Below are 24,236 nucleotides of genomic sequence, written 5' to 3'. Positions count from 1 at the left end.
TCTGGGATCTCTCCCTGGTCCTTAGGAAGTTGTTGACTCCGCCTTTTGAACCCCTTCAAGATACTGATCTTAAATGGTTGTCATACAAGGTTCTGTTTCTGGTGGCTATCACCTCAGCAAAGCGCCTAGGAGAGCTACAAGCCTTATCCTCAAGACATCCTTATCTAAGATTCCTGCCTGATGGTGTATTGTTGCGTACTATGCCCTCCTTTATACCGAAAATTGCTTCCTCAGACAATATAAATAGAGAAGCTTTCCTACCTGCGTTTATTCCTGACCCTGCTAACGAACAGGAAGAGCTCTTGCATACTCTAGACGTTAAAAGAGCAATTGAAATCTATTTGGAAAGAACGGCAGATTTCAGAAATGCAGAAAGCCTATTTGTGTCATTTTCAGGATTAAGGAAGGGTCTTCAACCATCTAAAGACACCCTGGCTAGATGGATAAAGTCTACGATTATAGAATCATACGAATTAGAAGGTCTCTCTTCTCCATTCCCTCTAAGAGCACATTCAACAAGAGCTACCGCGGTCTCCTGGGCGGAACAAGCGCAAGTCTCTATCCAAGACATCTGTAACGCTGCGTCCTGGTCCAAATCTCTCACCTTTGTCAAGCACTATCGGCTGGACATCAACGCTAAAAGCTCAGCCTTCGGCACTGGAGTGTTAAATGCAGCCTTGCAGATTGATCCCCCCCTTTGTGATCTATAAAAATCCCATGGTGTGCTGCCGGAGGACGAAGAGGGAAAGGAAAAATACGTACCTGGGATTTTACTTTCCTTGAGTCCGGAGGCAGCACATATATACCCTCCCAAATAAAGATATTTTCCTAGCATGAATTTTTTGTCTGAATCTATTTTTTAAAAACACAAGGAGGTGCACCTAGATGGCCTGCTATATAGGTACCGACTAACTAATCTCTAATTGTTTAACTAGGTGGGCGGTCCAAGGAGCTAATGAGGTCGGGTTAACCCATGGTGTGCTGCCTCCGGACTCAAGGAAAGTAAAATCCCAGGTACGTATTTTTCCTAGGTTTCGCTGCCTGAGGCATTCGCCTTACCCGGCCTCATTGGAGGTGCACCCCTGAGTGCAGGTGCCACCTGGAGCAGCATGCCAGTCCACTTACTGCAATGCTCAATCACTGTACTGTATAACAAACAGTTCTGCAACTTTGTTATACATTTTGTGTCTCAATTCATCACTGTTTTCATGTTTTCTGCTTGTTGTCAGTGAATGGAAACACCGAGCATTACATCCACAGGCCAAAAACCCGTGCACACCCCATACTCCTTGGAAGGTTTGTTACAACTGTATCTAGTCCAGATTATCCTCTGTGATGTAAACAATTAGATTGATACATTTTACCTGCACTGATACATTGTAACAAGTTATCAGGACCGGAGAGAGATGTGTGCTTCATTCCCTGGGGGTTTCGGTACCTCTACCCGTATTATATGGTGAAGGGTGTGTGGGTTTATCACACGGACAGGGGGTCAGTGCACTTACTTGCAGACAAAGACCTCCAGGGGCTTCTGGGTGTTTGGGGTCATGATCCATGGAGCCACTCTGAAGACCACCTTCTCTGTGAAGATCTTGCTCTAATGAGGGAGGGGGGCACGGACTTATCAGTATGCAAATGATATATTATAGAGCAATGAACTGGAAAAGAATCAGAAGTCTCTGCTTCTACAGTCCTGACATCTGTGGTGGGCGCAGGCAGGGGGACAGCTGCCGAACACTAAACCTTCACGCATTCAATCATATACACTCACCTAAAGAATTATTAGGAACACCATACTAATACGGTGTTGGACCCCCTTTTGCCTTCAGAACTGCCTTAATGCTACGTGGCATTGATTCCACAAGGTGCTGATAGCATTCTTTAGAAATGTTGGCCCATATTGATAGGATAGTATCCTGCAGTTGATGGAGATTTGAGGGATGCACATCCAGGGCACGAAGCTCCCGTTCCACCACATCCCAAAGATGCTCTATTGGGTTGAGATCTGGTGACTGTGGGGGCCATTTTAGTACAGTGAACTCATTGTCATGTTCAAGAAACCAATTTGAAATGATTGGAGCTTTGTGACATGGTGCATTATCCTGCTGGAAGTAGCCATCAGAGGATGGATACATGTTCTCATTCTGTTTACGCCAAATTCGGACTCTACCATTTGAATGTCTCAACAGAAATCGAGACTCATCAGACCAGGCAACATTTTTCCAGTCTTCAACAGTCCAATTTTGGTGAGCTCGTGCAAATTGTAGCCTCTTTTTCCTATTTGTAGTGGAGATGAGTGGTACCCGGGGGGGTCTTCTGCTGTTGTAGCCCATCCGCCTCAAGGTTGTGCGTGTTGTGGCTTCACAAATGCTTTGCTGCAGACCTCGGTTGTAACGAGTGGTTATTTCAGTCAACGTTGCTCTTCTATCAGCTTGAATCAGTCGGCCCATTCTCCTCTGACCTCTAGCATCCACAAGGCATTTTTGCCCACAGGACTGCCGCATACTGGATGTTTTTCCCTTTTCACACCATTCTTTGTAAACCCTAGAAATGGTTGTGCGTGAAAATCCCAGTAACTGAGCAGATTGTGAAATACTCAGACCGGCCCGTCTGGCACCAACAACCATGCCACGCTCAAAATGGCTTAAATCACCTTTCTTTCCCATTCTGACATTCAGTTTGGAGTTCAGGAGATTGTCTTGACAAGGACCACCCCCCTAAATGCATTGAAGCAACTGCCATGTGATTGGTTGACTAGATAATTGCATTAATGAGAAATAGAACAGGTGTTCCTAATAATTCTGTAGGTGAGTGTATATCACAGAGATGCCCATAAGCACCAGTATAGAGGAGGTACAGACAGTATACAGGAGCTACAAACAGTATACAGGAGCTGTAGAAAATATACAGGAGCTACAGACAGTAAATATGAGCTATAGACAGTGTACAGGTGCTATTGAAAATATACAGAGTTACAGACAGTATAAAAGAGTTACAGACAGTATACAGGAGCTACAGACAGTATACAGGAGCTACAGAAAGTATACAGGAGCTAAAGACAGTATACAGGAGCTATAGAAAGTATACAGAGCTATAGACAGTATACAGGAGCTACAGACAGTATACAGGAGCTATAGACAGTATACAGGAGCTTTTGAAAATATACAGGAGCTATAGACAGTATACAGGAGCTAAAGACAGTATACAGGATCTACAGAAAGTATACAGAGCTATAGACAGTATACAGGAGCTACAGACAGTATACAGGAGCTATAGACAGTATACAGGAGCTTTTGAAAATATACAGAAGCTATAGACAATATACAGAGTTACAGACAGTATACAGTAGCTACAGACAGTATACCGGAGCTACGGACAGTATACAGGAGCTACAGACAGTATACCGGAGCTACAGACAGTATACCGGAGCTACAGACAGTATACAGGATCTACAGAAAGTATACAGAGCTACAGACAGTATACAGGAGCTACAGAAAGTATACAGAGCTATAGACAGTATACAGGAGTTACAGACAGTATACAGGAGCTATAGACAGTATACAGGAGCTACAGATAGTATACAGGAGCTATAGACAGTATACAGGAGCTATTGAAAATATATTCAGAAGCTATAGACAATATACCGGAGCTACAGACAGTATACCGGAGCTACAGACAGTATACAAGAGCTACAGACAGTATACCGGAGCTACAGACAGTATACAGGAGTTATACAGGAGTTATAGACAGTATACAGAAGCTACAGACAGTTTAGAGGAGCTACATACTGTATACAGGAGCTACATACTGAATACAGGAGCTACCAACAGTATACAGCCCTGCGATTAAGGAGGAGCACTAGGACTTGGCCTATACTCTGATTCTCACTATGAGCCCTCCTCTGGCCATGGCTCTTCACCAAATATCCAATATGGACATCCAGGTCTTTGATCACCCGACCTTAGTCATGGTTACTTCTAATCTTCCTTTAATCCAATCACTTACCTTATCACTGTTCTTCTGAAATACAAGGTCTATATAAACCAGACCGGGGAAGTCACCATCAGGGAACTCAAGACCCTCCACGTAGAAAGGGATCTCATTCAGGTTGTCTCTATTGACTACGTAGGACAGCTTGCTCTTCCCCAAGACATTGGCATACTGATACCCTGTAAGCAAGATCCTGAGATATCACCAGCTCTCTGCCCCTTGGAGGGACCAAATACCCTCAAGAAAATGGACCAGTATGAAGGGGTGGTAAGATGTCTGCTCCTAGACATAGGCCTTACACATCAGAGAGCTCTTGGCCAAGCACCATGTGTCCATAATGGTATAAGGGGAGAAAGCCATTTCCAGACTCCTCTGACTTATCTTCACACAAACAACAGGATTGGAAATATTAAAATCCAACAGCCCGATCATTTTCTTCCTTGGTGGGATGGGCCAGCATTTATGCAATGTGTGTGGCCAGCTTTGGGCCACAGGAGGCATTTCCATACAGTTATTCCCCTCATTGTACAGATACATACTTCTCTTTTGATAGACTCGCAGTCTGTTGGCATCAGATGACGAGATCTCCAGGATCACTTTGTAATCATCAAAGATCTTATCAGGTCCTTCAGCGGTCAAGATCATGGGAGACATGTCCTTGATATCTGTGAGAAAAACACGTATTAGACCCCACATTTAGTGTCATCATATTAAAATACAGTAGTGACTACGATAAGCGTGGTCAGTACCAGTAGCGTTGGTTGGCCCAGCATCTTTATTGTCAGGAACACTGTTTAGGTTGCGATCCCTGTCACAGTTCACCAGCAAAATAGCGCCCTTCCCACCACGTCCCCAAGACCAAGTGTCCTACACAATGATGAAAAAAGATGGTGAGACATTGTAAAGTATATTGCATGTAAGTATGAGGAGGAGGCCACACGTTACCTTCCCTCTGATTCCACGCATCACCGTTCCAGAGCGGAAGAAATCAACATCCAGGGAGATAGCTGAGAACATGGATGATATGAAGGAACCAAGTCATACCATAGCACGGTCATCATCAATAACCCAACCAAAGCATCACCAACATTGATCAGATCCACACCAACATCATCCATACTGACCAGACCCCACACCAACATAATTTATAGTGACCAGAAGCCATGCCAACATCATCCATAGTGACCAGACTCCACAACAGCATCATCCATAGTGACCAGACCCCACAACAGCATCATCCATAGTGACCAGACCCCACACCATCATCCATAGTGACCAGACCCCACACCATCATCCATAGTGACCAGACCCCACACCATCATTCATAGGGACCAGACCCCACACCATCATCCATAGTGACCAGACCCCACACCATCATCCATAGGGACCAGACCCCACAACAGCATCATCCATAGTGACCAGACCACACACCGACATCATCCAGAGTGACCAGACCACACACCGACATCATCCAGAGTGTCCAGACCCCACACCATCATCCATAGGGACCAGACCCCACAACAGCATCATCCATAGTGACCAGACCACACACCAACATCATCCAGAGTGACCAGACCACACACCAACATCATCCAGAGTGACCAGACCACACACCAACATCATCCAGAGTGACCAGACCCCACAACAGCATCATCCATAGTGACCAGACCCCACACCATCATCCAGAGTAACCAGACCCCACAACAGCATCATCCATAGTGTACACTGCGTGCAGAATTATTAGGCAAATGAGTATTTTGACCACATCATCCTCTTTATGCATGTTGTCTTACTCCAAGCTGTATAGGCTCGAAAGCCTACTATCAATTAAGCATATTAGGTGATGTGCATCTCTGTAATGAGAAGGGGTGTGGTATAATGACATCAACACCCTATATTAGGTGTGCATAATTATTAGGCAACTTCCTTTCCTTTGGCAAAATGGGTCAAAAGAAGGACTTGACAGGCTCAGAAAAGTCAAAAATAGTGAGATATCTTGCAGAGGGATGCAGCACTCTTAAAATTGCAAAGCTTCTGAAGCGTGATCATCGAACAATCAAGCATTTCATTCAAAATAGTCAACAGGGTCGCAAGAAGCGTGTGGAAAAACCAAGGCGCAAAATAACTGCCCATGAACTGAGAAAAGTCAAGCGTGCAGCTGCCAAGATGCCACTTGCCACCAGTTTGGCCATATTTCAGAGCTGCAACATCACTGGAGTGCCCAAAAGCACAAGGTGTGCAATACTCACAGACATGGCCAAGGTAAGAAAGGCTGAAAGACGACCACCACTGAACAAGACACACAAGCTGAAACGTCAAGACTGGGCCAAGAAATATCTCAAGACTGATTTTTCTAAGGTTTTATGGACTGATGAAATGAGAGTGAGTCTTGATGGGCCAGATGGATGGGCCCGTGGCTGGATTGGTAAAGGGCAGAGAGCTCCAGTCCGACTCAGACGCCAGCAAGGTGGAGGTGGAGTACTGGTTTGGGCTGGTATCATCAAAGATGAGCTTGTGGGGCCTTTTCGGGTTGAGGATGGAGTCAAGCTCAACTCCCAGTCCTACTGCCAGTTTCTGGAAGACACCTTCTTCAAGCAGTGGTACAGGAAGAAGTCTGCATCCTTCAAGAAAAACATGATTTTCATGCAGGACAATGCTCCATCACACGCGTCCAAGTACTCCACAGCGTGGCTGGCAAGAAAGGGTATAAAAGAAGAAAATCTAATGACATGGCCTCCTTGTTCACCTGATCTGAACCCCATTGAGAACCTGTGGTCCATCATCAAATGTGAGATTTACAAGGAGGGAAAACAGTACACCTCTCTGAACAGTGTCTGGGAGGCTGTGGTTGCTGCTGCACGCAATGTTGATGGTGAACAGATCAAAACACTGACAGAATCCATGGATGGCAGGCTTTTGAGTGTCCTTGCAAAGAAAGGTGGCTATATTGGTCACTGATTTGTTTTTGTTTTGTTTTTGAATGTCAGAAATGTATATTTGTGAATGTTGAGATGTTATATTGGTTTCACTGGTAAAAATAAATAATTGAAATGGGTATATATTTGTTTTTTGTTAAGTTGCCTAATAATTATGCACAGTAATAGTCACCTGCACACACAGATATCCCCCTAAAATAGCTAAAACTAAAAACAAACTAAAAACTACTTCCAAAAATATTCAGCTTTGATATTAATGAGTTTTTTGGGTTCATTGAGAACATGGTTGTTGTTCAATAATAAAATTAATCCTCAAAAATACAACTTGCCTAATAATTCTGCACTCCCTGTATAGACCCCACACCAACATCATCCATAGTTACCAGACCCCACAACAGCATCATCCATAGTGACCAGACCCCACAACAGCATCATCCATAGTGACCAGACCCCTCAACCTCACAACGGCATCATCCATAGTGACCAGACCCCACACCATCATCCATAGTGACCAGACCCCACACCATCATCCATAGTGACCAGACCACACACCGACATCATCCAGAGTGACCAGACCCCACACCGACATCATCCAGAGTGACAAGACCCCACACCAACATCATCCCATAGTGACCAGACCCCACACCATCATCATCCATAGTGACCAGACCCCACAACAGCATCATCCATACTGACCAAACCCTACACCATCATCATCCATACTGACCAGACCCCACAACAGCATCATCCATACTGACCAGACCCCACAACAGCATCATCCCATAGTGACCAGACCCCACACCATCATCATCCATACTGACCAGACCCCACAACAGCATCATCCATACTGACCAGACCCCACAACAGCATCATCCATACTGACCAGACCCCATACTAACATCATCCATTGTGACTATACTCACCAACATTTGTTAGGTACAACAAGGAGCTGTCCAGGAGTTGTTTGCCTTGGGATCCATAATAGTCAACCTTAACCTACAAGTGATTGATGGTGAATACTGGTCATAAATGACTGATAACGAACTCTGTGTTCAGCAGATTATTACACCACTGACCTCTCTAGAGATCTGCAGAACATTGCTCTGTCCTCTCTACCTCCTGGCATATACATAGTGATATATTCTGCAGATTATTACACCACTGACCTCTCTAGAGATCTGCAGAACATTGCTCTGTCCCCTTTACCTCCTGACAGATACATAGTGATATATTATCCAGATTATTGCACCACTAAACTCTCTAGAGATCTGCAGAATATTGCTCTGTCCCCTTTACCTCCTGACAGATACATAGTGATATATTATGCAGATTATTGCACCACTAAACTCTCTAGAGATCTGCAGAATATTGCTCTGTCTTCTCTATCTCCTGATAAATACATAGTGATATATTCTGCAGATTATTACACCACTGACCTCTCTAGAGATCTGCAGAACATTGCTCTGTCCGCTTTACCTCCTGACAGATACATAGTGATATACTGTATTCTGCAGATTATTACACCACTGACCTCTCTAGAGATCTGCAGAACATTGCTCTGTCCCCTTTACCTCCTGACAGATACATAGTGATATATTCTGCAGATTATTACACCACTGACCTCTCTAGAGATCTGCAGAACATTGCTCTGTCCCCTTTACCTCCTGACAGATACATAGTGATATATTCTGCAGATTATTACACTACTAAACTCTCTAGAGATCTGCAGAACATCGCCCTGTCCTCTCTATCTCCTGATAAATACATAGTGATATATTCTGCAGATTATTACACTACTAAACTCTCTAGAGATCTGCAGAACATCGCCCTGTCCTCTCTATCTCCTGATAAATACACAGTGATATATTCTGCAGATTATTACACTGTAATATTTTGGAGTCACCTTGCCGTCATTGAGAGATGTGCTGGCCTTTTTGGGGGAGACCATGACTTTGACGAGTTCATTTAAAGGCCACTTTTCTCCCTTCTGGGGTTTGTTCAGAGTTTTGCTGTTGTAAACAACGATGACATCCAAAGAGCTTGTTCCTCGGACATCGAATGAATCGGCTCCACTGGGGACCGTCCTCCAAAGCAAACACAAAATGATGATTTAATCACTGACAGGACAACAGAGAACAGAGGGTATTTTGGCTTCTCATGGATGGGTGGTTGGTCATGGCATGAAATGTTGGCGTGATCTATCTCTCATCTTTAATATCATTAGTATTTATTTATTTTTCCATTTTCATTCTTGTTTATTGTTGCTAACCTATGTATTTATTTATATACCAATGTATTTGATGATATTAGCCCAAATACAGATATACCAGGCAAGAGACTGACTGCTATTTATCATAACAGGACGTTAAACTTTCCTTTGGATGAAAATCCTGTTGCTATTATTCACGGAGTTAAAATAAAGCCAGATGAACAGCACTCCTAGAATATGGGGGCGACGGGTGCACGTCTCTTGGAGAAGTGGTAGGTTTCCTCATAAAAAATAGAATACTCCACAAAGCAAAAATAGCAAAGATGGAGACAGCACGTCCAATATGTGGCATTTATTCCCATCTCCGTCTTTTTTATTTTTGCTATTATTTACGGCACAGCCCTGCTGACCATCTGACCGCTGTTTGCTAGCTGCGCTCTGCGGAAGACGAGACTCCTGGGAAGATGAAGCGTACGGCTACTTTAACACTCGCGTTTTGGGCAGATCTGTCATTGATCTGCAAAAACTGATCCGTTACAATAATACAACCGCTTGCATCCGTCATGAACGGATCCGTTTGTCTTATCTGTAACATAGCCAAGACGGATCCGTCATGAACTCCATTGAAAGTCAATGGGAGACGGATTCGTTTTCTGTTGTGCCAGATTGTATCAGAGAAAACGGATCCGTCCCCATTGACTTACATTGTGTGCCAAGACGGATCCGTTTGGCTCAGTTTCGTCAAGCGGACAGCAGAGCGCTGCAGGCAACGTTTTGGTGTCCGCCTCCAGAGCGGAATGGAGACTGATCGGAGGCAAACTGATGCATTCTGATCGGATCCTTATCCATTCCGAATGCATTAAGGGCATCCGTTTTGGACGCTTGTGAGAGCCTTAGATGGATCTCAGAAACGGAAAGCCAAAACGCCAGTGTGAAAGTAGCCTTAGTAGTCTGTGGAACTACAATGCTCAGCACACCAGGCGTATATCTCAGCTCGATCTACAGCAACAAACAGCACTTGTGCCCGTAGAACTACAGAGCTCAGCCAAAAAAAGGATCACTACAGCACATGCCTGTGGCTCTGTCCACAATTCTAGGCTAATCTCTAGGCTTCTGTGCGGACGCCTATAACTAGGGATGAGCGAACTAGTGTTTTTAACTTTGGCGTACAAGGTTCAGGTTATCTAAGAATCCCATGATGGATTCCGCTATCACGAACGGATATCATAGAACGGATTTCTATGACGGCATGCACCATGGAAGCCTATGAGAGGCATTCCATCATAATAGTAGTCTATGCTGCCCATAACAAAAGCAATACAGAATCTCTCTTATAGGCTTCCACTCTACTGCACCTTTTGGGAAAGGACTATATAACAGACATCCCACAGATGTACTATCCATTTTACAGTTAACACAGCCACATCCACCATTTTTCTCATATTTTTCATTTTTCATTTTATTCGAACCAATTTTTATCATCTACACGGACTTCTATGGACTTGACCCATTAAGGCATTCACCAAGCTTGGTACCAGCCATACACTGCGTGCAGAATTATTAGGCAAATGAGTATTTTGACCACATCATCCTCTTTATGCATGTTGTCTTACTCCAAGCTGTATAGGCTCGAAAGCCTACTACCAATTAAGCATATTAGGTGATGTGCATCTCTGTAATGAGAAGGGGTGTGGTCTAATGACATCAACACCCTATATTAGGTGTGCATAATTATTAGGCAACTTCCTTTCCTTAGGCAAAATGGGTCAAAAGAAGGACTTGACAGGCTCAGAAAAGTCAAAAATAGTGAGATATCTTGCAGAGGGATGCAGCACTCTTAAAATTGCAAAGCTTCTGAAGCGTGATCATCGAACAATCAAGCGTTTCATTCAAAATAGTCAACAGGGTCGCAAGAAGCGTGTGGAAAAACCAAGGCGCAAAATAACTGCCCATGAACTGAGAAAAGTCAAGCGTGCAGCTGCCAAGATGCCACTTGCCACCAGTTTGGCCATATTTCAGAGCTGCAACATCACTGGAGTGCCCAAAAGCACAAGGTGTGCAATACTCACAGACATGGCCAAGGTAAGAAAGGCTGAAAGACGACCACCACTGAACAAGACACACAAGCTGAAACGTCAAGACTGGGCCAAGAAATATCTCAAGACTGATTTTTCTAAGGTTTTATGGACTGATGAAATGAGAGTGAGTCTTGATGGGCCAGATGGATGGGCCCGTGGCTGGATTGGTAAAGGGCAGAGAGCTCCAGTCCGACTCAGACGCCAGCAAGGTGGAGGTGGAGTACTGGTTTGGGCTGGTATCATCAAAGATGAGCTTGTGGGGCCTTTTCGGGTTGAGGATGGAGTCAAGCTCAACTCCCAGTCCTACTGCCAGTTTCTGGAAGACACCTTCTTCAAGCAGTGGTACAGGAAGAAGTCTGCATCCTTCAAGAAAAACATGATTTTCATGCAGGACAATGCTCCATCACACGCGTCCAAGTACTCCACAGCGTGGCTGGCAAGAAAGGGTATAAAAGAAGAAAATCTAATGACATGGCCTCCTTGTTCACCTGATCTGAACCCCATTGAGAACCTGTGGTCCATCATCAAATGTGAGATTTACAAGGAGGGAAAACAGTACACCTCTCTGAACAGTGTCTGGGAGGCTGTGGTTGCTGCTGCACGCAATGTTGATGGTGAACAGATCAAAACACTGACAGAATCCATGGATGGCAGGCTTTTGAGTGTCCTTGCAAAGAAAGGTGGCTATATTGGTCACTGATTTGTTTTTGTTTTGTTTTTGAATGTCAGAAATGTATATTTGTGAATGTTGAGATGTTATATTGGTTTCACTGGTAAAAATAAATAATTGAAATGGGTATATATTTGTTTTTTGTTAGGTTGCCTAATAATTATGCACAGTAATAGTCACCTGCACACACAGATATCCCCCTAAAATAGCTAAAACTAAAAACAAACTAAAAACTACTTCCAAAAATATTCAGCTTTGATATTAATGAGTTTTTTGGGTTCATTGAGAACATGGTTGTTGTTCAATAATAAAATTAATCCTCAAAAATACAACTTGCCTAATAATTCTGCACTCCCTGTATATCTCACACCATTTTCCCAAATCCGGTGCACATATCCAGTGTCCGGTAGTTTCACTAACACCACTCATTTTCACTCTACTGTCACACCTCTGTCCAAGGACTTTTGACCTTACATCAGATTTTTAACCAATTTTTAACCAATATTTAAAATAAAACCATTTTTATCCAAACCCCAAATACGAGTGTGCCTGCTACTTTCTTTACAATATCCTATTTCCTTTGACTGGGTGAGTCAAACCAGCAGATAAGCACCTCTACCATTCAATCGAACAGTTGAGCCGCCTTTTATATTAATTATCGCTATATACTGTATAATCTAATACATTGTGTCAACTCTTTATCATATAAATGTCAGCTCCTGCCATATAATGGATCCATTAATATTTAGGTATAGCTAGCCGCTGGGCCCTATCAACTACCTGGACCATCATTTATTTTATTTATTGTGGATATATTCTGTATGTTTTATTCGATGTAGTATTTGATATTTGTTCCTGATCAATAAATATATTTTTTTATATACTCCTGGAGGAACTCACTATTTACAATTTATAATATTTCTTTTCATTCTGTTGGCACCAGATTAGTGAGTTCTCGGAGCATATTTTATATATTGAACAAAATCCAAGTGAGCCATCTTTACTATTATTTATTATATAACCAAATGTTGGAGGTGGTTGGTCATGGATGGTGTGCAGTGATCAGTGTTGGAGATGGTCTGTTGTGGTGTGAATTGTTGGAGGTGGTTGATTTTGATTTGTAGTGTTAGAGGTGGTCTGTTGTAGTTTGAACTGTTGGAGGTGGTCATTCATGGTAAGCAGTATTGTGGTGGTCTTTCCTGGTGGGAAATGTTGGCGGTGGTTAGTCATGGTGAACAATGTTGGAGCTGGCCTGTCATGGTATAATATGTTGGAGGTGGTCAGTCATGGTGTGCAGTGTTGGAGGTGGTCTTTCCTGGTGGGAAATGTTGGAGGTGGTTAGTCATGGTGAACAGTGTTGGAGGTGGTCTGTCATGGAGTAATATGTTGGAGGTGGTCAGTCATGGTGTGCAGTGTGGGAAGTGGTCTGCCGTGGTGTGAAATGTTGTAGGTGCTCAGTCATGGTGAGAAGTGTTGGAGGTGGTCTGTCATTGTGTAATATGTTGAGGTGGTCAGTCCTGGTTATCTGTCATGGTGGGAAATATTGGAGATGATCAGTCATGGTGAGCAGTGTTGAAGGTGGTCGGTCACGCTTGGCAGTGTTGGAGGTGGTCAGTCATGGAGAGCAGTGCTGGAGGTGGTATGTCATGGTGTGAAATATTGGATGTGGTCAGTCATAGTAAGCAGTGTTGGAGGTGGTCTGTCCTGGTGGGAAATGTTGAAGGTGTTCAGTCATGGAGTGTAGTGTTGGAGGTGGTCGGTTGTGAGGTGGAATGCTGGAGGTGGTCGGTTGCGCTGTGTTAGAGGTAATCAGTCATGGACAGCAGTGTTGGAGGTGGTCAATCAGTGTGAGGGTGGAGATTTACAACATCCTTACAACTGTCTTGAGTATCACTTGGTTGCAGCTCACATATAGCAGAGCTTACACTGTATCCTCCCTCCGGGCAGCTATGTGTGGTTGGCCTGCTGTCATATAAGGAGACATTTATCTTGTCATTAGCCTTTATTTACAGCCCTATAAATCCGTGTCATGTGTCACTCTTCACTGGCTCCGGGAACATTCCTAGTGATGCAAGGTGGAAGCACCTTCTGCCAACACGTGCTGATAAACTGACATTTATACTTCCATTTGTATATAATAAGATAATCATAAATCAATATGTCTATTCACATGCCATAAAGTTTACATTACGAGCGACGGGCAGATGTCTCTACACGAGGGAATGGGCTGTGCTGACATCAAAGCAGAATTTATGTGTCGCCATAAAAAACACGCAAGAAAATTATCATTCGCCCTACGATCACTGGACCCACAGCACCCGCGATATACAAATTAAATATTGTGATCTGCCAACGCAAAAAATATGTGCGACATGTCTGTAATTTGATGTTGCGCAACTGGGATTTGGCTGTGAAAACACAAGCATGTAGCAACTTACATTAAAGTCAATGGAGTAAAAGCTGCATGCAACCTGAAACCCACGACACCAAATCCAGTATGTCTATAGTATATACAGCAGTGTACTGATATGTGAGGTATAACAGATGCAGTGTGTACAGATATAATATAGTATATACAGCAGTGTACTGATATGTAAGGTAGAACAGATGCAGTGTGTACAGATATAATATAGTATATACAGCAGTGTACTGATATGTGAGGTAGAACAGAGGCTTTGTGTACAGATATAATATAGTATATACAGCAGTGTACTGATATGTGAGGTATAACAGAGGCAGTGTGTACAGATATAATATAGTATATACAGCAGTGTACTGATATGTGAGGTATAACAGAGGCTTTGTGTACAGATATAATATAGTATATACAGCAGTGTACTGATATGTGAGGTATAACAGATGCAGTGTGTACCGATATAATATAGTATATACAGCAGTGTACTGATATGTGAGGTATAACAGAGGCAGTGTGTACAGATATAATATAGTATATACAGCAGTGTACTGATATGTGAGGTATAACAGAGGCAGTGTGTACAGATATAATATAGTATATACAGCAGTGTACTGATATGTGAGGTATAACAGATGCAGTGTGTACAGATATAATATAGTATATACAGCAGTGTACTGATATGTGAGGTATAACAGATGCAGTGTGTACAGATATAATATAGTATATACAGCAGTGTACTGATATGTGAGGTATAACAGAGGCAGTGTGTACAGATATAATATAGTATATACAGCAGTGTACTGATATGTGAGGTATAACAGATGCAGTGTGTACAGATATAATATAGTATACACAGCAGTGTACTGATATGTGAGGTATAACAGATGCAGTGTGTACAGATATAATATAGTATATACAGCAGTGTACTGATATGTGAGGTAGAACAGAGGCAGTGTGTACAGATATAATATAGTATATACAGCAGTGTACTGATATGTGAGGTATAACAGATGCAGTGTGTACAGATATAATATAGTATATACAGCAGTGTACTGATATGTGAGGTATAACAGAGGCAGTGTGTACAGATATAATATAGTATATACAGCAGTGTACTGATATGTGAGGTAGAACAGAGGCAGTGTGTACAGATATATAGTATATACAGCAGTGTACTGATATGTGAGGTAGAACAGAGGCAGTGTGTACAGATATATAGTATATACAGCAGTGTACTGATATGTGAGGTAGAACAGAGGCAGTGTGTACAGATATAATATAGTATATACAGCAGTGTACTGATATGTGAGGTATAACAGAGGCAGTGTGTACAGATATAATATAGTATATACAGCAGTGTACTGATATGTGAGGTAGAACAGAGGCAGTGTGTACAGATATAATATAGTATATACAGCAGTGTACTGATATGTGAGGTATAACAGAGGCAGTGTGTACAGATATAATATAGTATATACAGCAGTGTACTGATATGTGAGGTATAACAGAGGCAGTGTGTACAGATATAATATAGTATATACAGCAGTGTACTGATATGTGAGGTATAACAGATGCAGTGTGTACCGATATAATATAGTATATACAGCAGTGTACTGATATGTGAGGTATAACAGAGGCAGTGTGTACAGATATAATATAGTATACACAGCAGTGTACTGATATGTGAGGTAGAACAGAGGCAGTGTGTACAGATATAATATAGTATATACAGCAGTGTACTGATATGTGAGGTATAACAGATGCAGTGTGTACAGATATAATATAGTTTGTGGTCCTGGCTACGGTGGGAGACCGTGAAGAAGAACGGAGGGGAAAGGGATGACATGACTGTCAACTATAGATGGCTGGAGTGTGCGGGAAGCCATGGCTGGGTGCGAGCTAAATGAGGGGCATGCCTGATGGTGAGAGAGGTGAAGAAGGGGACGGGAGGGAGGGGTGAGAGCGCAGCGTCCGTGATGGGAGCGTGGGGCCGCGCTAAATAGGCCTCCTTCGCCCCTCCTACAAACGCAGGCTGAGCTTCAGCCTTACTACATATACAGCAGTGTACTGATATGTGAGGTATAACAGAGGCAGTGTGTACAGATATAATATAGTATATACAGCAGTGTACTGATATGTGAGGTATAACAGAGGCAGTGTGTACAGATATAATATAGTATATACAGCAGTGTACTGATATGGGAGGTATAACAGAGGCAGTGTATACAGATATAATATAGTATATACAGCAGTGTACTGATATGGGAGGTATAACAGAGGCAGTGTGTACAGAAATAATATAGTATATACAGCAGTGTACTGATATGTGAGGTACGAGGTATAATAGATGCAGTGTGTACAGATATAATATAGTATATACAGCAGTGTACTGATATGTGAGGTATAACAGATGCAGTGTGTACAGATATAATATAGTATATACAGCAGTGTACTGATATGGGAGGTATAACAGAGGCAGTGTGTACAGATATAATATAGTATATACAGCAGTGTACTGATATGGGAGGTATAACAGAGGCAGTGTATACAGATATAATATAGTATATACAGCAGTGTACTGATATGGGAGGTATAACAGAGGCAGTGTGTACAGATATAATATAGTATATACAGCAGTGTACTGATATGGGAGGTATAACAGAGGCAGTGTGTACAGATATAATATAGTATATACAGCAGTGTACTGATATGTGAGGTACGAGGTATAATAGATGCAGTGTGTACAGATATAATATAGTATATACAGCAGTGTACTGATATGTGAGGTATAACAGATGCAGTGTGTACAGATATAATATAGTATATACAGCAGTGTACTAATATGTGAGGTACGAGGTATAATAGATGCAGTGTGTACCGATATTGTCACGGACGTTGCCGCGACAGGTGGCAGGAGATCGGTGAGACTGGCAACACGTGGTTTGATCTGACATGTTTTCCGTTTGGATCAAATGACGTCTGTGTTGTTTCTGGTGCTTGACACAACTTCTTTCCCCAGGTGTGTTATCTGTAACCTAGCCAAGACGGATCCGTCATGAACTCCATTGAAAGTCAATGGGGGACGGATCCTATTGTGTCAGAGAAAACGGATCCGTCCCCATTGACTTGCATTGTGGGTCATGACGTCTTGCTCCGCAGTGGTTTGCTCCCCGGTATGAGAACGGAGCGGAATGCATTTTGGAGCACTCCGTTCTGTTCAGTTACGTTTTGTCCCCATTGACAATGAATGGGGACAAAACGGAAGCGTTTTTTTTCCGGTATTGAGATCCTATGATGGATCTCAATACCGGAAAATATTAACGCTAGTGTGAAAGTAGCCTTATTCCCTCACCACTTTCCCTCCTATGTTCAGTGTGGTGTTTCCCTCCCACATCCGAACATGACAGATACTGTACATAGTATATACAGCAGTGTACTGATAAGTGAGGTACGAGGTATAATAGATGCAGTGTGTGTACATATATAGTATATACCTGTACACACTGCACCTATTATACCTCATACTATATATCTGTACACACTGCATCTATTATACCTCATACCTCACATATCGGTACAGTGCTGTATATACTATATACCTGAACACACTGCTTCTATTATACCATTACAATCAGCCCACAACTCCACCCGCTCCACCATTCAGCCGCCAGGGCACCATAGGAGCAGTGCGATTTCCTCACACATCCTGCTGCTGGTCTGTGTAGGAGAAGGAGCGGGGCAGCCTCTGCTTCTCCTACACAGCAGCGCGATGTGTTACAGTATCCTGCTGCGGAGCGCAGATCATCGGAGGGACCAGGTGAGTATTTACTTCCTGTCTAAGGGGCACATATCTTGGCATATCTACTATGAGGGGGCACATATCTGGGCATATGTACTATGAGGGGGCACATATCTTGGCATATCTACTATGAGGGGGCACATATCTGGGCATATCTACTATGAGGGGGCACATATCTGGGCATATCTACTATGAGGGGGCACATATCTGGGCATATCTACTATACGGGGGCACATATCTGGGCATATCTACTATGAGGGGGCACATATCTGGGCATATCTACTATGAGGGGGCACATATCTTGGCATATCAACTAGAGATGAGTGAAGCAAGCTTCGGATGTTACATCCGAAGTCCCTTCATTCAAAACTTCGGATTAATACTGTACGGAGATCTGTCTCCGTACAGTATTAGAATGTATGGGCTCCGATGAGTCGAAGTTAGTTATTCATCAAGTCGTTGAATAACTTTGGTAGCTAATTTTCAAAGTAGAAAACCACTTAGGAGTGCAATAGTGGAAAGCTGGGCAATACGGGGTACTTGCTTCACACAGAGCCTATGGACTAACCCAACGGTAGCCACAAACTTCTAGGGCTATATTTCTCACATGGTCCCACCATACTGTCTTTTCTACAGCTTTTTCCCCATTCTATTGCAGCCATCCATCTCACAGAGAACCATGCCTTTTTCACACATCTTATACTGTATTTGGCCAGATTTTTTATACCCATTTCTATACCGCTGTCCATATATGCATTACAATCATGTCACAATTATGCCTTCACAGTCTTACAATATAAACATGCATACTTTTACTACCGTCAATTACATGCACAACCTGATCATGTCACAGCCGTGTCCCCATAGCCTTATAATCACGTCACAACCGTGTCTCCATAGCCTTATAATCATGTCACAGCCGTGTCTCCATAGCCTTATAATCCTGTCACAGCCGTGTCTCCATAGCCTTATAATCACGTCGCAACCGTGTCTCCATAGCCTTATAATCACGTTGCAACCGTGTCTCCATAGCCTTATAATCATGTCACAGCCGTGTCTCCATAGCCTTATAATCATGTCACAGCCGTGTCTCCATAGCCTTATAATCATGTGACAACCGTGTCTCTATAGCCTTATAGTCATGTCCCAACCGTGTCTCCATAGCCTTATAATCACTTCACAGCCATGTCTCCATAGCCTTATAGTCATGTCATAACCGTGTCTCCATAGCCTTATAATCATGTCACAGCCGTGTCTCCATAGCCTTATAATCATGTCACAGCCGTGTCTCCATAGCCTTATAATCATGTCACAGCCGTGTCTCCATAGCCTTATAATCATGTGACAACCGTGTCTCCATAGCCTTATAGTCATGTCCCAACCGTGTCTCCATAGCCTTATAATCACTTCACAGCCGTGTCTCCATAGCCTTATAGTCATGTCATAGCCGTGTTTCCATAGCCTTATAATCATGTCACAGCCGTGTCTCCATAGCCTTATAGTCATGTCATAGCCGTGTTTCCATAGCCTTATAATCATGTCACAGCCGTGTCTCCATAGCCTTATAGTTATGTCACAACCGTGTCCCCATAGCCTTATAATCACATCACAACCGTGTCTCCATAGCCTTATAGTTATGTCACAACCGTGTCCCCATAGCCTTATAATCACGTCGCAACCGTGTCTCCATAGCCTTATAATCACATCACAACCGTGTCTCCATAGCCTTATAATCACATCACAATCGTGTCTCCATAGCCTCACAATCATGTCACAACCATGTCTCCATAGCCTTATAATCATGTCACAGCCGTGTCCCCATAGCCTTATAATCACGTTTCAACCATGTCCCCATAGCCTTATAATCATGTCGCAACCGTGTCTCCATAGCCTTATAGTTATGTCCCAACCGTGTCTCCATAGCCTTATAATCACGTTGCAACCGTGTCTCCATAGCCTTATAATTACATCACAACCATGTCTCCATAGCCTTATAGTCATGTCATAGCCGTGTCCCCATAGCCTTATAGTCACGTCACAATCATGCCTCTATACCCCTATAATCATGTTTTTACTTGTGCTGACATGCTCGGTTACAGTTCTACCCTCTGCTTCTTGAACAATTATGTTTTTACAGGATATTTTTTTACAGCGTGTGGTATGGAGATAGTCATGCTGCTCGTTACCCATTATGTTCTCTGTTTGATGGATGACAATTATGGTTTTCTAATACCATTGATGTACTAAATGTTACATTGATGCTTATTTTCAGACTCCTCTGTGAACAATGTATTATCTCCATCTATGAAGTTTTTTATACTCATATTATGTATTTTTTGTGTCTTATGTACCAGCTTAATAAAGGGCGATTCCTATGTTAGGCTACTTTCACACTAGCGTTAATATATTCCGGTATCGAGATCCGTCATAGGCACTCAATACAAGAAAATAAAACGCTTCCATTTTGTCCTCATTCATTGTCAATGGGGACAAAACGTAACTGAACAGAACGGAGTGCTGACTGCAATGGACTTTCAATGGAGTTCATGGCGGATCCATCTTGGCAATGTTAAAGATAATACAACCGGATCCGTTCATAACGGATGCAGATGGTTGTATTATCAGTAACGGAAGCGTTTTTGCTGAACCCTGCCGGATCCAGTAAAAACGCTAGTGTGAAAGTAGCCTAAGGCCTGGAAACTAGGGAAAGGAGTAAAACCTTAATCAAAGTGCTGACTACCAGTATGAACAGACCCCAGTGTGAAAGTAGCCGTAGCCCTGAACGTCGCAGCTACAGGTCTGCACTATAAACTCGGCTGTATTAAGCATATACATGTATACACATCGGGGAGCACCATCAATGAGGTGTGGTGAGGCGATCGCCTCAGGCAGCACCAGGTAGGGGCATAAGGGGGGCAGCAGAAGGGCCATGGGCACGGGGGTGGGGGGCGCCGTTTCAGTTTTCGCCTCAGGCAGCAGAAAGGCTAGGTGCTCCCCTGATACACATAGAACATAATGGCAGGCGGTGCACACACAGTAAAGATGCCGCTCCTCTTTCTGTCGCACTGGCTGTAGAGAGACCTGCATTGTCACCCCGGCACTGTTACGGTGAGAAGGGGCGTGGCTTAGCAGGGGAAGGCGTGGCCAAGGATATCCTCCTTTTTGGGGTGTTATGCAAGTTGCCACCCTAGGTCAGATAAAGGATTTTGCATTGAGGCCCAGGAGCTTTATCTTATGCCTCTGTGCAAATCTCAGCTTCCCAGTGTGAATACGCACCAACATCTTACCGTACTGCCCCAGGAGCTGCTGAGATAAGCGGCGCCTCCCTCACTGGATAAAGAGGTGACAATAAAAGCAGTAATAAGAAAGATCTGCAGGCACCTTCCAAGATGGTTATCATCTAATAACCTGCATAATGAGGGGTAACGTCTTTATAACTGGAGCAAATGAGAAATATAGGTCACTGCATAGAAGCGTCCCTGCCACAGGGTGTAGTTATGCACATGGCCTAGATACAGCAGCTCAGCAGACGGTACCACATACGAAAGGATTACATACAGTGGCTCCAAACAGTATCACACATTACAAGGTTAGATACTGCATCTCAGCAGACAGTATCACACATGATAGACTTAGATACAGCAGCTCAGCGGACAGTATCACACATGATAGACTTAGATACAGCAGCTCAGCGGACAGTATCACACATGATAGGTTTAGATACAGCAGCTCAGCAGACAGTATTACACATAATAAGCTTAGATACAGCAGAAAGTATAATATATACTATGCTTAGATACAGCAGACAGTATCACACATGATAGACTTAGATACAGCAGCTCGGCAGAAAGCATCGCACATAATAGGCTTAGATACAGCAGAAAGTATGATATATACTATGCTTGGATACAGCAGACAGTATCACACATGATAGACTTAGATACAGCAGCTCAGCAGGAAGTATCCCACACGATAAGCTTAAATACAGAGAATCAGGAGACAGTATCACACATATTAGGCCTCATGCACACGACCGTTGTGTGTTTTGCGGTCCACAAAACACGGATGGCGTCCGTGTGCGTTCCCAGAATTGCGGATTCGCATCCGTTCCAGCCCCATTGAAAGTAAATGGGTCCGCACCCGTTCCGCAAATTGCGGAACAGATGCGGACCCAAATTACGGACGTGTGAATAGAGCCTAATTAGGAACGGCGGCGCAGGCACGTCTCTTTTGCAACTGTGCGCAAGCTCCGCCTTCGGCCACTGCACAGGCCGCAGATGTGGCCCGTGGGCCGTAGGTTGGGCATCACTGGTGTAAAGGGTTCTCTGCTGAACCACATACATAGTGGGGTGCAGGGATGGACCCCACCTGTGGAGCTACAGGTTCTCCATCATGCAGATTCTGCCGTCCCTGCTCTGTTGTGACCACCAGGACTGGATGTGGGCTCTTCCACTCCAGTCCCCGTCCCGGCAGTAATTATCTTCCCTCCACGGGTCGGTACACAGGTGGATTTTCACCAAAGCCCAGAGAACCCCTTTAAAGTGGAGAACTCCAATAAGCCATGTCATTGCTCCTTGCCCTCTGCCTTGGGTTCACCGATGACCCCCTTTGTTTTCATCTCCTGAGCTTTAGGCCTCATGCACACGACCGTTGTGTGTTTTGCGATCCGCAAAACACGGATGGCGTAAGTGTGCGTTCCGCAATCTGCGGAACGGCGTGGACAGCCTTTAATATAACTACCTATTCTTGTCCGCAAAGCGGGGACAAGAATAGGACAGGTTATTTTTATTTTTTTTGAGGGGCCACGGAACGGAGCAACGGATGCGGTCAGCATCTTTTGCGGCCCCATTGAAGTGAATGGGTCCGCATCCGAGCCGCACAAACTGCGGCTCAGATGCGGACCAGAGCAACGGCCGCGTGCATGAGGCCTTAGGCTTAGACACAGCGTCTCACACAATCCCTGAAGACCACAGGCGTTAGGGTTCGGCTACCTGATGACATATGTTGCGTGACTATTTTAGAGCTGTGATTCCGCTGTGAAAACACAGGCAAGTCATGTATGACTTCCACTAAAGTCAATGGAGAAAAATGGAGCGACTTGCAATGTGCGCCATGAAATCCGACATTTCTGGATTTTTTGCAATGGTAGCAGCATGTCACGTGTCATAGACATACATTACATGAAATTAACCATTAGCGTCTCAGCTCCTGTAACCGGCAGTTTGGTGCTGGGGGCAGGGGTTGTATTTCGGCTGCGCCTCCCTCATGTCCTCACTGCAGGCTGAGACATGCACAGGCACTCCTCAGGGACTCCGTCCTCTCAGTGCAGCACTCAGGACTACTTTTCCAGCGGTTGTCACTTCTCATCCATTTAGATGCTTTCATTTACAAGTTGCAAACTGCGACATTAGTGATCGGCCCCCAAGAGGGTGTCCGCAGAGATTCGTCACCCGAATCCTCCACTGTCAAACAACCGTCAGAAACTCTGAATTGATGCAAGCTCCAAATAATTACTGCCCAATTAAATTACCATTAATTAACTCAAGGATTTATGAAGATTGTGTACACTCATTAATACCAGAAACCGAGAGGCACATCTAACATGTAAGGCTACTTTCACACTGGCATTTTGGCTTTCCGTTTCTGAGTTCCGTTCAGGTCTCTCACAAGCGGTCCAAAAACGGATCAGTTTTGCCCCAATGCATTCTGAATGGAAAAGGATCCGCTCAGAATGCATCAGTTTGCCTCCGATCAGTCTCTGTTCCGCTCTGTAGGCGGACACTAAAACCCTGCCTGCAGCGCTCTGCTGTCCGCTTGATGAAACTGAGCCAAACGGATCCGTCCTGGCACACAATGTAAGTCAATGGGGACGGATCCGTTTTCTCTGACACAATCTGGCACAATAGAAAACGGATCCATCTCCCATTGACTTTCAATGGAGATCATGATGGATCCACCTTGACTATGTTAAATATAATACAAACGGATCCGTTCATGACGGATGCATGCGGTTGTATTATTGTAACGGATCCGTTTTTTGCAGATCCATGACGGATCCGCCCAAAACACGAGTGTGAAAGTAGCCTAAAGTGTGAGAAGTGGTACTGTGCAGTGTCCATGTATACAGAATAAGAGCAG

General features: G+C 43.7%; 1 protein-coding gene across 1 annotated transcript in view; it reads right to left on the bottom strand.

Moving 5' to 3' along the window:
- The window catches only part of LOC120986720 (protein-arginine deiminase type-1-like), a 51,967-nt gene that overhangs the window by 14,558 nt on the left and 13,173 nt on the right, over positions 1-24,236 (bottom strand). The window contains exons 2-8 of the mRNA XM_040415460.1: positions 8,830-9,010; positions 7,850-7,922; positions 4,936-4,997; positions 4,740-4,857; positions 4,530-4,655; positions 4,006-4,169; positions 1,506-1,597 (exon numbers count right to left, since the gene is read on the bottom strand). Of these exons, the coding sequence (XP_040271394.1) occupies positions 1,506-1,597; positions 4,006-4,169; positions 4,530-4,655; positions 4,740-4,857; positions 4,936-4,997; positions 7,850-7,922; positions 8,830-9,010 (816 nt within the window). The remainder of the gene's footprint in view (positions 1-1,505; positions 1,598-4,005; positions 4,170-4,529; positions 4,656-4,739; positions 4,858-4,935; positions 4,998-7,849; positions 7,923-8,829; positions 9,011-24,236) is intronic.

The sequence above is a fragment of the Bufo bufo genome, chromosome 1 (assembly GCF_905171765.1).
Source record: "Bufo bufo chromosome 1, aBufBuf1.1, whole genome shotgun sequence".
Taxonomy (NCBI): Eukaryota; Metazoa; Chordata; class Amphibia; order Anura; family Bufonidae; genus Bufo; species Bufo bufo.
This window is presented reverse-complemented; position numbering and strand designations above follow the sequence as displayed.